Source organism: Saccostrea echinata, unplaced genomic scaffold (genome assembly GCF_033153115.1).
Source record: "Saccostrea echinata isolate AGI-Se365-2 ecotype Australia unplaced genomic scaffold, CSIRO_AGI_Sech_v1 ptg000020l, whole genome shotgun sequence".
Lineage (NCBI taxonomy): Eukaryota > Metazoa > Mollusca > Bivalvia > Ostreida > Ostreidae > Saccostrea > Saccostrea echinata.
In genome coordinates this window covers 4903427-4918907 of record NW_026889769.1, presented here as the reverse complement: position 1 = coordinate 4918907, position 15481 = coordinate 4903427, and the positions used below count along the sequence as shown (strand labels likewise).

The 15481-nt window shown below is 35.0% G+C and overlaps 1 protein-coding gene across 1 annotated transcript in view; it reads left to right on the top strand.

Annotated features, from left to right (window-relative positions):
* LOC133189971 (zinc finger protein GLI4-like) overlaps nt 1-15481 on the top strand; it is a 69112-nt gene that overhangs the window by 35012 nt on the left and 18619 nt on the right. The window contains exons 3-6 of the mRNA XM_061325423.1: nt 3966-4205; nt 4505-4640; nt 9138-9307; nt 11732-11869. Coding sequence (XP_061181407.1) covers nt 3966-4205; nt 4505-4640; nt 9138-9307; nt 11732-11869 — 684 coding nt within the window. The remainder of the gene's footprint in view (nt 1-3965; nt 4206-4504; nt 4641-9137; nt 9308-11731; nt 11870-15481) is intronic.

The window sequence follows — 15481 nt, the reverse complement described above, 5'->3', positions numbered from 1 at the left end:
TATATGACGTCTGCACAAATGATTTTAAAAGAATCAAGTTCTTCAACGTGTTGACTAATTCTTCTGAAGGAGACAAAAGCTATTGCTCTTGATTATTATGGTCATTTAAGTGATTAGATTTCCCCTTGCTGCTTCCAAAAAAAAAGATTATTCAAGCAAACAGGTAGCAAGGGTTCAAAATCATCAAAAAATAATTTTTTTTTATGTGACTAAGCTCAAGAAATGACAATGCCTTCTGTTTAAACCCCAAACTTGAAATGAAAGCCCAGTGGAATTTTCTATATCTCTTGATTTTTTTTATTGCACATGAACTGCTTTATAGAAACATATTTTATACCTCCTAAGTGTGGACAATTAGTTCCAGTCCTTGGGTTTGTCCCAGGCTTTGAACTTGACAGATATTCGTTGTTTTTTTATGTTGAAGCAGCAATTTTTTTTTTTTTTAACTTTTCTGTTGTATTCAGGAAAACAACAGTGGGGATCGACACTGTATCTATAGACCAAGTGGGAAGAAAGAGTTATAATCTCCTTTAAGATATGGGATGTGCATACTATTGTATTGAAAAAAAAAAGAAGGTGTTTTTCTATTTAAAAAATAAGTAAATTTGACGTATATTTAAAATAAATTTTAAGAAAAGTACAATTAAAACAAATGAATTTTAGAGTTAGTACTAGGCAAAAAAAGGTCCAATGTCTGCAGACACTTCAAAATTATACATAGCAATTACATTAATGTTCTGAATTAATCATTTTGCATATTGTCTTAAATAGCCAACTCCTGCAAATGAAAGTTAGTGCAAAAAGGGAAATCTTAAATAATGGTATGGTATTCTTAATTAGCATTAGGATGTGTGTATTTTTGCAATGTTTGAAAAATTCATTTTTCAGTGAATGTTTTGGTCCTTATATAGAAGTATAAAATTTGACTTTTCTTCTTTAAATTCTTTAAATTATGCAAATGGATTGCCAGACATAATGAATTTTAAATGAGAAGATTCTTCACAATAACACAATAAAAGTGTCCTTCAAAGGCCCGCAAAAAGGAATTTAAAAAGAAATTTTTCTCATAAAAGATGAGATATGTTTTGAGATTTAATGCATGTATAATGGGTGCTCAGTAACAAAGATATGGGTGTGTCATTCACTTCTCTGGGCATTGGATGCTCAAGTGATGAAAAATACGGGGGTTAAAAAGAAAAAAAAAACTATCCATCAGAAGTTATGAAGGTGATATGGGTAGGAGATGGGCCAATACAGTGTGTGTTCTGGTCCGTGATTTTGTAGACACAGAAGGTAATAGGAGCTTCAGGGTATAGAAGAGATGTCACTAATTTATGGTGGTGTCTTTAGTACACTGTTCACAGGTTGTAAAATAAAGAGTGTTTTTGTTGGGACATTTATTGAAGAACTAGTGACATTTTACATGATGGCACGAACACAGAGTCATGGCTGTATGAGCTTTCTGTCTGAACTGGAAACCTGATCAGTACACTGTAAACAGCACCACTTCTAGTGGGGTTTTTTAGAGCGTGATTCTTACATACACATGTAACTGTATTAAATGTAAATTAAGGGAAAAAAGTCTACATGTATGAAATTATTTTTAACATGCTGGTGACAGGCGTTATTGAAAGAATGTGCAGAGAGTATAATTAAAACATCTTAAAAAAGAGAAATTGTTCTTAGTGCATTGCAAATGGTGGTTAAGAACATCTAAATATTAATGAAGGCATTTGAATTATGAGTAAAAAGAGAAAATGCATGTCTTAAAAAAATAAAACCATCACCCTTCTGCCCTACTGACTTAAGATATGTGTGTTATATTTTTTTAGCTCACCTGATGGGTCAATTTCAACCAAACTTGCCACAAAGCATTCTTGGGTGAAGGGGATTCAAGGCCAAGCCTTCTTTCAAGGGGAGATTATTAAGAATTAGTGAAAATTGAATGGCATCTTTTAAAAATCTTCTTGTTAAGAACCACTGGGCCAGGAAAAATGAAACTTATGTGAAAGCTTCATTTGATAGTGAAGATCAAATTTGTTCAAATCATGACCCCTGGGCATAGGGCCATAACAGGGGATCTAAGTTATGCAAAGGAATATGTAGGAAATATCTTTGAAAATCTTCTCATGTTCAGCAAAGCCAGAATTAGTCATAGTAATACAGAAGCATCCTCAGGTAGTGTAGATTCAAGTTGGTTTAAATCATAACCCCTGGGGGTAGGGTAGGGCCATCACAGGGGATCAAAGTTATACACAGGAATATATAGGAAATATTTTTAAAAAATCTGCTATGCGTGACCAGCAGAGCCAGTCATATTTATACAGAAGCATCCTCAGGTAGCGTAGATTCAAGTTTGTTTGAATCATGACCTCTGGGGTTGGGTTGGGCCACAGCAGGGAATCAAAGTTATGCATAGGGAGATACAGGAAAAATTTTAGGAATAGGAATACATAGGAAAAAATCTGTTAAAATCTTTTAAAGCCGTGATTAGTTATAAAAATATGTGGAAGCATCTTCAGTTAGTGTAGATTCAAGTTTGTTCAAATCATGCACCCTCCCCTGTAGGGGGAGGGGGGATCACTTATCAATACTGAACTGATCTCTGCTTTTTTGTAGCCAAAGTCCTCAGATGAGCAACATGGCCCATGAGCCTCTTGTATGAGCAATTTGGCCCATGGGCCTCTTGTTTAATCCCATATTTATGCATGCTCCCAAATTGGCAGAATTTTGATTTTTTCAGTCATGTTTTGTGTTATCATAATCTTAATAGAATTACAGAGACCAAATAGTGAGCAATTTGCAATTTTTACAGTCAGTGTCATCTTCAATATAGAATTTAAAATTTATTAAAGCTTCTTTGAAATCCAAAACAGACTAACAAACAAACGAATCCCAAGTTAGCAAATTGAAGGCTAAAGAATATTAACCTGTGATAAAAGTGCCAGAGGATAATTTTAGAATCCAGAAGTATTCAACAAATCAGAGAATCATCCCAAATGTCCACATGTGCAAGTCTGGGGGAGTTTATTTATCAGTAAACATTCTGAATTTTCCTCTCAGCTTGCAAGTTAGCACAAATGAATCTAATCAAACCTCCACAGATAACTTCTATGCTGGATGCTGTTTTTTGCAGTTGACTTCTAGAACAAAAATTTGGAGAAACAATTTATACTCCATAGTTGCTCTTTTTAAGCCATATATTTGCCTTGGTATCAAACTTCACTGTATTTATAATGCTGAGCTGTCAAATGCTACTGATATATAGTTTTTAGGTTTGTTTTTTCAGAGGTTTAAAGTTGCACTGAATTCAGGATGTTTTTCATAATTTTTTACCAAGCTAATTCTTATAGTTAAATCATCTGTTGTGCACTTTTTATAGTCGTGTACTTTCAAGGTATAAATTCATCTCATTCAATACAGAAAAAACTCTTTTATAAACATGGATACAGCAAAAATTCATGATTTGTAATCCCAAAGCAACATTCTACATTAATAATTTCTTTCACAAAAATAGTTACGATTTTAGATTCCGGTACATGTATAATAAATTTCTGGAAAAGGTAAACTGACCCCCCCCCCCCCCATTTTATTAGAAGACTTAAGGAATATAAAACCTCCACAATTAATACAATCTTCAGATATCATCCCTGGAAGTCTAGCAGACAAATTGTAAGCATGCCCATGACTAAGACTAAAAATTTCATGATCTCTTGGTCCAGGGTTCAGGCCCCAAGTTGAGGCTAAAATGTTGGCACCATTTTTTATTAAATTCCTTTGTGCCTCCTGTATTCACATGTCAAACAAACTGTCTTGAGATAAAAATAAGCAAATGAACCATCCCACAAAGTACTATGAAATTATTTTACCCTTACTTAACAGCATTGATTGTAAGCTCAAAATTTCTTAATGCATTATGTTTTATACATCAAAATGTTTAACACAGTATTTGTTGGTTTTTTTAGCTGACTCGTCCTCAAAAACACGACGTCCGCCAAACGTTATCCGTCCTCCTAGTAACCTCCCACGAGTGGATGAGGAACCCTCCACATCAGAACCAGTACGGGAGGTTGAGACTGTTGATCGGGGGGTGGGGCCCACCCCACTACCACCCCCAATAGATCCAAGACTTCCACAACAGAGTCCTTATTATGGTGTACAGTCTCTTCTGGACCCCAGAAATGGTTTATTGGACTATCCTTATGGTAATCAGATGGTGAAATTAAGAATTGATCAAGATAAACAATGCAAGCACATGATTTAATTGATTGTGATTCGTTTTTCCTCATATTTACACATTTTTTATATGAAAAAGTATCTTACTTAAAGGTATTTCAGCTAAAGATGGAATATAAACAACATCACTAGTTGTATACTCTTCATTTTGTTCTCTTCAGTTTGAGATAGAGTCATTTTAGATTGGAAACAATATATGATTTATGTATACAAAAAATGCAGTACTGGTAATATTATGTATGGCTGACAGCTAGTGTATGCTTTACAGGATTCAACATTAATCCTTATCGATACTACAACATCCCTTACCACATCAACAACCCAATACCATTGAACTCCCACACACTGGAGGGACGATATCAGTGGCCTCAGCCAGGGCCATATCATCAGCCTATGCCTCCTGGGTAAGTCGTGCAGGATAGGGGCAATATTGAATACTACTAGGGTCACATTGATCAACTTTTGCATTATTTGTAAGCCATAAACAGGAGGAAAGGTATCAAAATGCATTTTAACAAACTCATGTCTCAAGGGTAAAATGTATACTGGCTATGTCTCATGGCTAAAATGTAAACTGGCTATGCCTCAAGATAAAATATGTACTGGTATACTGGCTATGCCATTTGGCTTTTTAGCTCACCTGAGCCAAAGGCTCAAGTGAGCTTTTCTGATCACATTTTGTCCGTCATCCGTCCGTCCGTCTGTCCGTCCGTCTGTAAACTTTTCACATTTTTGACTTCTTCTCAAGAACCACTGGGCCAATTTTGACCAAACTTGGTACAAAGCATCCTTGGGTGAAGGGGAATTTAAATTGTTAAAATGAAGGGCCAAGTCCCCTCACAAGGGGAGATAATCAAGAGAAGACAAAAATAGGATGGGGTCATTAAAAAATCTTCTTCTCAAGAACCACAGGGCCAGTAAAGCTGAAACTTATATGGAAGCATCCTGGGGTAGTGCAGATTCTAAATTGTTCAAATCATGACCCCCGGGGGTAGGGCGGGGCCACAATGTGGAATCAATGTTTTACATAGAAATATATAAGGAAAATCTTTAAAAATCTTCTTCTCAAGAACCACTGGGCCAAAAAAGCTGAAACTTATGTGGAAGCATCCTGAGATAGTGTAGATTTTAAATTGTTAAAATCATGACCCCCGGGGGTAGGGCGGGGCCACAATAGGGAATCCATGTTTTACATTGAAATATATAGGAAAAATCTTTAAAAATCTTCTTCTCAAGAACCACTGGGCCAAAAAAGCTGAAACTTATGTGGAAGCATCCTGGGATAGTGTAGATTTTAAATTGTTAAAATCATGACCCCTGGGGGTAGGGAGGGGCCACAATAGGGAATCCAAGTTTTACATTGAAATATATACGAAAAATCTTTAAAAATCTTCTTCTCAAGAACCACTGGGCCAAAAAACCTGAAACTTATGTGGAAGCATGCTGGGGTAGTGTAGATTCTAAATTATTCAAACCATGACCCCAGGGGATAGGGCGGGGCCACAATAGGGAATCCAAGTTTTACATTGAAATGAATTGGAAATTTCTTTTAAGATATTCTTCTCAAGAACAACTGGGCCAGAAAAGCTGAAACGTATGTGGAAGCATCCTGGGATAGTGTAAATGCTAAATTGTAAAAATCATGACCCCCGGGGGTAGGGCGGGGCCACAATAGGGAATCCAAGTTTTACATTGAAATATGTAAGAAAAATCTTGAAAAATCTTCTTCTCAAGAACCATTAGGCAAGAAAAGCTGAAACTTATGTGGAAGTATCCTGGGGTAGTGTAGATTCTAAATTATTCAAATCATGACCCCCCGGGATAGGGCGGGGCCACAATAGGGAATCCAAGTTTTACATTGAAATAAATAGGAAAAATCTTTTAAAATCTTCTTTTCAAGAACAACTGGGCCAGAAAAGCTGAAACTAATGTGGAAGCATCCTGGGGTAGTGTAGATGCTAAATTGTAAAAATCATGACCCCCGGGGGTAGGGCGGGGCCACAATAGGGTATCCAAGTTTTACATTGAAATATGTAAGAAAAATCTTGAAAAATCTTCTTCTCAAGCACAACTGGGCCAGAAAAACTGAAACTTATGTGGAAGCATCCTGGGGTAGTGTAGATACTAAATTGTAAAAATCATGACCCCTGGGGGTAGGGCGGGGCCACAATAGGGAATCCAATTTTACATTGAAATATGTAAGAAAAATCTTCTTCTCAAGAACAACTGGGCCAGAAAAACTGAAAATTATGTGGAAGCATCCTGGGATAGTGTAGATTTTTAATTGTTAAAATCATGACCCCAAGGGGTGGGGCGGGGCCACAATAAGTATTAGAAGGGGGGAAATCTGGTAAAGAACAGAATGGCCAAAGTTACTCAGGTGAGCGATGTGGCCCATGGGCCTCTTGTTTCAAGACTTAATAATCAGGTCAAGGTCAATATGAAGTCGGGGGTCAAATAAAAAATTGGCAAATATTAAGTCCCAACTAACTGACTTTTTTTGTAAATTAAAACCCTGCCTGTGCCCACCTGTAAAACCCTTGTACCATCCAGTGTATGCTGCTTTAGTATAGATAAAGTTGATAGCGTTTTATGACTTTTTCATCTGCTTTCAATTTGTACATACTATGTATATATAGATATTGTATAGTTTCAAAGTATGTACATCCTTCATATAGCTATGGTCATATCCCACTGGGAGAAGAATTTCACTGGTCATTGTATTTAATTTAGCTTTTCCTCAAGATTTAGAAAAAAAAACTGCATGAACTATGATAGGCAGACATAGAGGTCTTTGATATTGGATCACACACCTAACACCAGAGATAGATGATATTAAGTTTGCCTTTGATATACACACCTAAAGAAGAGATAATTACACTACAGATGCAATGAAAGTCATGTGTAGAGCCCTTCAATGTAATGGACTATTATGTCAGCCAATATCTTGACCATCTATGTGCAGTCAAAACAGGGCTTTTGCCATGTTCACTCAACATGGCTGTTCATAAGGTAGTATGTTTAATGTCACAAATCCTAATTTTTTGTAGGATGAACTTGTGTGTGCTTTTATCCTTAATTACTCCATGATGAAAAACCTTTTCATGGCAAAACCCAGACAGTAAAAAACTGAAATATTGGTTTAAAGAAGATGGACACGTTAATGTGATTTGTCGAGCTATTTACTACAAAAGGATTTTATAGGCAATTAGCATTATTTGTTTGGTTTGGAACTTTTTATCATGTACAAGTCGAGTCACTTTGGTAATCAATCATTCATTGTTATTTTTTAACAGTTATTTTTAATTTCAAAGTTTCAACTAATCTGTATGGTTTTAGTTCTTTTTTTTTCGGGGGGGGGGGGGGTCAATTATTGTGTGTTTTCATACAGAAAAATAAAAATTGTTAATATTTCAAAACATGGTGGTGAAAGCATTAAGTTTTTAAAATTTCAGCCTGACCAGTGTGTGGAAAATCCAGAGGTTATTAACTACTTCTCTGAGTTTATAGGTTGTTGGCAGGTTTTAATATTGTTCTTTGTTTGAAAGTTAGGAGATAATTAATCTGGGTCTGTCCACTACACTTTGTTTACAGACAATATGTCTTTTCGGGAATTATCTTGCAGAACATAATTGTGTGCAACAGAGACTTGGTATTTCTTCAAGGTAGAAGTTTCGGATGAAGGTCATGCATATAGGTCAAAAGTCAAATGCAATATTAAACAAGAGGCCCATGGGCCACAATGCTCACCTGAGTAACTTTGGCCCTGCTGTTCTTCACCAGATTTTCACCTTGTAATACGTATCCCCGGGGATCATGATTTGTACAATTTAAAATCTACACTACCCCAGGATGCTTCCTTGTAAGTTTCAGCTTTTCTGATCCAGTTTCTTGAGAAGAAGATTTTTAAAGATTTTTCTTGTATATTTCAATGTAAGACTTTGATTTCCCATTGTGGCTCCACCCTACCCCTGGGGGTCATGATTTGAACAAGTTAAAATCTACACTACCCCAGGATGCTTCCTTGTAAGTTTCAGCTTTTCTTGCCCAGTGTTCTTGAGAAGGAAGATTTTTAAAGATTTTTCCTATATATTTCAATGTAAAACTTTGATTCCCCATTGTGGTCCGACCTTACCCCCAGGGGTCATGATTTGAACAATTTAGAATCTACACTATCCCAGGATGCTTCCTTGTAAGTTTCAGCTTTTCTGGCCCAGTGGTTCTTGAGAAGAAGATTTTTAAAGATTTTTTTCTATATATTTCAATGTAAAAATTTGATTCCCTATTGTGGCCCCACCCTTCCCCAGGGGGTTATAATTTAATCAAGTTAGAATTTTCACTACCCCAGAATGCTTCCTTGTAAGTTTTAGCTTTTCCCACCCAGTGGTTCTTGAGAAGAAGATTTTTTAATGACCCTACCTTATTTTTGTCTTTTCTTGATTATCTCCCCTTGTAAGGGGGTTTGTTAGTTCATTTTAACAATATAAACTCTCCTTCACCCAAGGATGCTTTGTACCAACTTTGGTCAAAATTGGCCCAGTGGTTCTTGAGAAAAAGTTTAAAATTTGAAAAGTTTACAGACAGATGGACGGACAACAGGTGATCAGAAAAGCTCACTTGAGCTTTCACCTCAGGTGAGCTAAAAAATAAGGATCTGCTACTCACTAACTTGGAACTGTACTTCAAGCAAACTTTTTAAGAACAGACAGGAAGTGCATGCATTGTATTAATGTATTTATGAAAAAGAGGAATTCAGTGATTGACGTAAAGATTAATGCTATGAGCACTATTGCAAAATTCACAATGTTTCAAATATGATCTTTGTATTCTTGGAAGTTATTCTTGTGTTAAAGTCATGAAAGTTTCACTATATATTTTTTTTTTTTTTTTTTTTTTTGCAGCATTCCTCATAGTCCTTTATCAGACGTTCCAGCTCTCAGTCTACGAAGCCCTTTAGCACGAGAACCAGTCACAAACTTAGCAGCCCGCATTCACTGGGAACAGCTTCAGCGAAACTATTATCAACAAAGTCCCCTATCACAACGAAGATATAGTCCATCCAGTTTGCCAGGTATGCATAAAGCATTACATTTTTAAAGATGAAGTTAAAAAGAGAATTAATTTTTATAAGCCATACATGGCAATATTTATAATGTACGTTTTTTCACCCATATGTCAGCTCTTTGTATTTAGCTGAAGTCTTGCATATTATGAGTCGTAAGATCATCAGATCTTATGGTATATAGGAATTATGTGTCCTACTTCATGATTTTTAGCTCTACTGGTCAGAGACCAGAAGAGCTTATGCGATAGTAAGATGTCCGCCGTCCGTTCATCTGTCTAGCTGTCCGTCAGTCTGTAAACAATTTTTCAAAACGCTACTCCTCCTACAGTTTTGGTCTGATTTCAGTATAACTTGGCACACAAGTAGACTACACTAAGATACATAATTTAGTGCATCGGTTTTTGATTTCGATGAACGGTGTTGTCATGATTACTAAAAATAGAAAGGATGATGTGACATAACTGCTATCTGGGGCCCCCTTTTCTACGACGAATTATATTTAATCTACAACGATTTTGATAGTTTTCAAACATGAGTGAATAAATACGACGCCTTTTGAATAGTTTCAATAGTTCCGACATATTTTAATTATAAGGATTACTGCATTATCTATGATTTTTTAGACCCTATGACCAGCTGATGACAGCTTTGTGACAATATGTTCTTTTATGAAAAGAGAATAGGCGGGTCTTAGTACAATAGACGGATATGCATGTCCGAGAAATTTACCTTATATGGCTATAGTCATTATTTCGCACATAGTCACTTACCGAGAACAATTGTCCAATCCGATGACAGAACGACAAACATGCTGTCGTTTACTACATTTACATTTTATCACAGACACATGGTTTAGGTCAATTTACACATTATCTCTACCACATTTCAAACTTTTAATGGTCAGCCAAGGCTGTTTATACATAATAATACGCATGGGACCTCAGCGTTTACCGCTCTGGGTCAAGAAATGCACATGAAACTTGTATTCACTCGTGTAGACCCAGCGAATTGCCCACCAAACGCTTTACAAAACTTTAAATTATGTATATTTAATTATTTATAAATCGATTGTTTGTAACTGTGAGCTGGGAAATTGTAGATCCGTGCCTAATCTGTGACTCAAATGCATAAAAAATTGATTATCGGAACGTAGGTAAAAAAGCCTTTTTTCCAAGCATAAAATTTTCTTAGTATTTTTGTGGTACTCACTAGCTAGTAATGCATCTCATTTAGCTGATTGGTCAGTTAGAAAGTATGGCCAGTGCCTCGATTAGCATATGAATATATTCTTTCGTCAAAAAAAAAAAAATAGTTTCGTCGATCTGTTCATAATAGGAAAGGACAGCTAGATTTTACCATTTTTTTAAAAACAACATGTGAGCGCAGTTAGGTACATTTTTCTCCTTTCACATATAGGTAGATTTCAATAAAATACAATGACCAGCCAAAGGAGAAAAATGTACCTACTTGCGCTCGTATATTTTAAGGGCTTCAAAGAGTGGGGCGGGGCCAAAATTCAATGGGAATCGGATGTAAACATGGTACCCCTACCCAAATGAAAGATCTATATCTTCCAAATTACGCTTCTATTTTTGTTAAAAGTAGTTTTCCATAAGGGTACACATATCAGTGATTAGTTGCATGCAAAAATTAGAGTAAAATTTGGACATTGAATTTTTTGTCAATTTACCGGGGGCCGTATGTCACATCATCCTTTCTGTGAAATACTTTCAAAACACTACTCCTCCAACAGTTTTTGTTTGATTTCAATATAACTTGGCACAGAAGTAGACTAAATTAAGATACATGATTCTATTTATTGTTGCATGTTGCAAAGTTTCAAATCCAAGTGCTACTTTTCCTTTGTTATATGTACAGACCAGTAGAGCTATAGTCTCATCAGAGACTTCTGGTTTTGATATTGGGCTCATTGTGAGGCCAAGATGGTGCACTTTGGATAGAAAGTACTTCTTCATGACCTAATTTTGAAAAAGGAAGTCAATGCATAATGAAAAAGTGTGCAGGTCATTTTGGCACATTTCAGGGAACCTGGAACAATTTTAGATGATGTAATTTTTCTCTGAGAATAGTTTTTGATGTAGTTATACTATGTAAATATTATATGGAAACTGCTGCCCGTCTCCCCTCTTTTTGTTGCTGTATGGTCAAACACTGGCAAATTTCACTAAAAAAAATGGACTGAAAAGTTAGAGAAGGCCATTCCATCGTATAGTCCTGAAGATATAAGGTGTGACAGACAGACAGATGCCAGATAAAGTGCTCCCTAAGCGTCTCTTTGCTCTGCAAGCAACACAAAATTTCTCCATATTGGGGGCCTATGCGGCCTCTGGACCCCCTCCTTATGATTTTTTTATTTCATGATGTTGGTGGCTCTATAAGGTATCTGTAAACCTATATTTTTATTTTCAGGATTACCACTAGGAGGTCCTGGTTCCTTGTATGGTGATTACCCTCCTAGTCATGTGTCACACAGTGGGCGGAGCATGTTTGGGGACATTCCTCCCACCCCAGGAAGTGGAAGTATAACCCTCCCTGGATCATTGGAAGGTAATCCAAAGGACTTCTCAAAATACTGTGTGTTGAGTATTCTAGACAGGGGAATTAATACTATGGTTGTAATTTTACCATGTTCTCAATTTATCATTTTTCCATGAAATTAAACCCATAGTGAATAAGGTTGACTGATCACACAATAAAGTATCTGTCAGAAGGGATGTGCCTGTAGGCTTATAGAGTGGAATTCAAGCCAACGTGATTGGTACACTTGTAACAAATCGTGAGATTTTAGCACAGTGGAAATAAAACAACTTACAGTATACTGTAAACCAACTTTTATTCATGTGCGAGAAATATCCGCTAGTTTTGCGACTTATGTAAATTTGCGAAAAATAATCACCGAGAACTATTTATTTTGCTTTGTATTTGTAGAGAATATTTCTTCAGTCCTGAAAATTAATCATCACAGACTGATTTCAAACTGACGAATCGCGAATAAAAGATGACACGAATAATAGTTTGTTTACAGTATATAATAATTAAATCATCATGTACAGTGAAACTTGTCTAATCCAAACATTGTCTAATCTGAATGTTGTCTAATCCGGTCAATTTCTTTGGAGCCATTGGTGGCCAGATTAGACAAGTTTTACTGTATATTGAATTCAAATTTGTTCAAGTCATGGTCATCAGATGCATAATTGGGACTGGAGTTGGGTAACATAGTTTTTTTTATTTTCTAATACTTTACAAAGAAAAATATATATATATTCTTATTTAATGTAGATGAAGTTTCAATAACTCAGATTTTATTTGTTGATTGACACTAAATTATCATACTTTTATATCATGAATGTGGGTGTTTGGTATAGAAATCTTTCATTGTGATCTATGAAGGCTACAACACTCATTGACTGATAGATCACATAAATTTCACTAATGATTGTTTCAAAAGTCAGAGATACCAATGTAAATTGCATTTGAGTTTGCACTATATTTGCGAGGACATTATCAATAAAAATCAAACTGATCTGATCACATAGTCACAACCTAAAGGGACAATACATATGATTCACCTGAGAGTTCAGGTAAGGGAAAATGGCCACAAAAAACGATATAAACACCTCCCTGCTATCAATGTCCAGTGAGGTATTGGCTTTATGATTTTGATGACTTCTGTGCCTTCCTGCACTAAGAGACCTTCAGTAGCATGCTCTGTCAACCAAGGGTGGCTATCTGGGCCAGGCTGATTTATGTCACAGACAGGTGTTTCTTCTACAGAGTGAAAACAAACGTCCAGTTCATCATGTCCTGTGACTCCAGCATTTGTCAAATATCTACATAGATAATCTGCGGTGTTCAGTGGCATGGTGCTAATGGCAGGTCAATTTTGTTTGATGTGAAGACCAGAATATGAGGCTGTGTCTCAGATATGATGATGAATCTGTTTATTAGGCATAAACTTGATATGTAGGCAGGGCAGAAAAGTGAAATGTGTACATAGATATATCCTGAATGATATGAAAGTTGAAAATAATATTTATACGACTCTTTTAGCCAAAGTTGAATAATCAGCATCAATCAACTTATTAACCACATTTACAATGATGCAGCATTGCCTTGCATGCAAAGAATAACAAATATATTACAAGTGTCTCATTGTAGAAGTTAATTAATGAGCTGGTTAATATTACACATTAATGTTTAATATTAAATCATTGAAGCATTTTTTTTTTTCCTTAAACAAAATTAATCTTTAGGGTTTTGGATCAGAGCTTTAGATGTTACAGAAACAAGATTGACAAAAAGTAGTCTTTTTTGTTATATTTTAAGTAATATGGCTTATTCATTGGGACCTTCTTCTCTGTTTCTTAATTTTCTTAGAGTATACTGTAAGCCAACTTAATTATTAATTGTGAAAACTTTTTTTTTTTGCAATTGTTTGAAATTCAATGGTGACTTTTATTATTGTGATTTTTAGGAGACTTTGTGCAGAAATACACAATTAAGTAAGATAAATATGTCACAGGGAGAAATATTTGCAACTAAACAACAGTCGTGAAACTCATGGTTACAGTACCCGCATCGTTATTCTTTACAGGATACACGATACGATAGGATACACGCACGATACGATAGGATAAACGCACGATACGATAGGATACACGCACGATAGGACAGGATACACGCACAATAGGATAAACGCAAAACACGATAAACGCAAAACACGATAGACCTGATAAACGATCTTCACGATAGGATAAACGCAAAACCTGATAGGATTGTTTCAAAATGTGAAACGTTTTTTTAACAAGACGAAAAATTTCCTGTTTGATATACTGCAGTATGATAATTTTAATTACTTACAAAGCCGCAAATCGAGATGATAAAACATTTTAAATTTATCATGATAAAACATTTGAAGTAATTATGCTTTGTAAAAGATACGGAGTTTTTTTGTCAATAAAATTGATTGTCATCAAATTCAAACTGTAATTATTTTAAGATTAATTCCACTATATGATGGATATAAGGCGATTTTTTGTGTAATAATACAAATGTCGAAATTCCTTCGAATCGTTAAATTTGAATTTTGAGTCCGTAGACAAGCGAAGTTTTACACCCAAGTGCAAAAAATTCACGCTATAAATATATTCATTATTTTAACAAATAAAACCTTATGAAATTCATAACAAACATTGATTATTTTTACGGAAAAACATGTAAAAAAAAATGAAATATTTGGATTCAAAATCTTTTGCTAGAAGTCTGCGAAGTATCCAAAATCGCCTTTAATAGTTTGTATGTAATAATTCAAATCTTACCAAAAAAAATACTAGTCATAATTTAGAGGGGAAAAATTAAAAAAATATTGTTATAATTATTTTAAGGTTAATGCTTTCTCCTATAAGTTTTTACGATTTTAATTTATATTTTATATAAATTAATTAATTTTTTTATGTTTTAAAATTGCTGAAATTGCTAGTTGCATTGAGAAAGACCATGCACTGGACTGTGATTAATTAATCTCTCCCATATATAAATATATATGTCACACATATCCTGTGCACATAGAAATTATTTACATTTTCCAAGTACATACATGTACATTGTATATGTATAGATGAGGAAGGAGACCGGCGAAAGAAATCGAATCTAATAAAATTAATAAACGTCACTAGATCTGTCATCATCTATTATCCGACAAAATATCGCATTTCCATTCTTTTGTATTTATTTTGTTATTTAAAATGTTATAGGCCTGTAAGATTAAGCTAGAAGGAGCATGCAGTCGTATAAATAAAAAAAAAAAATTACAGTGTACCAACATGTGTAGTACACAGTAGTAATATAATGCTTATATAATATTGCCCATCGACAATAATAATGTCTTTAGCCATTTTTGTTTGCTTTTCAAAACATTTCTTTTTAGACCCCCCCCCCCCCCCCCCCCAAATAAATGATATTGCTTTCTTAGCGTGCTTCTGTTATAAGCATTTACAATAACAGAATTTGTATCTACTATAGATACGTGTATACTAAGCTTACAATGTATGTGAATATATTTATTGGGTACTTAAACTTTGTATTAAATAAATAACATTGAATGGTTACGTACAATTGTTTACAACATATTAGAACACACACACAAAATAAATAATA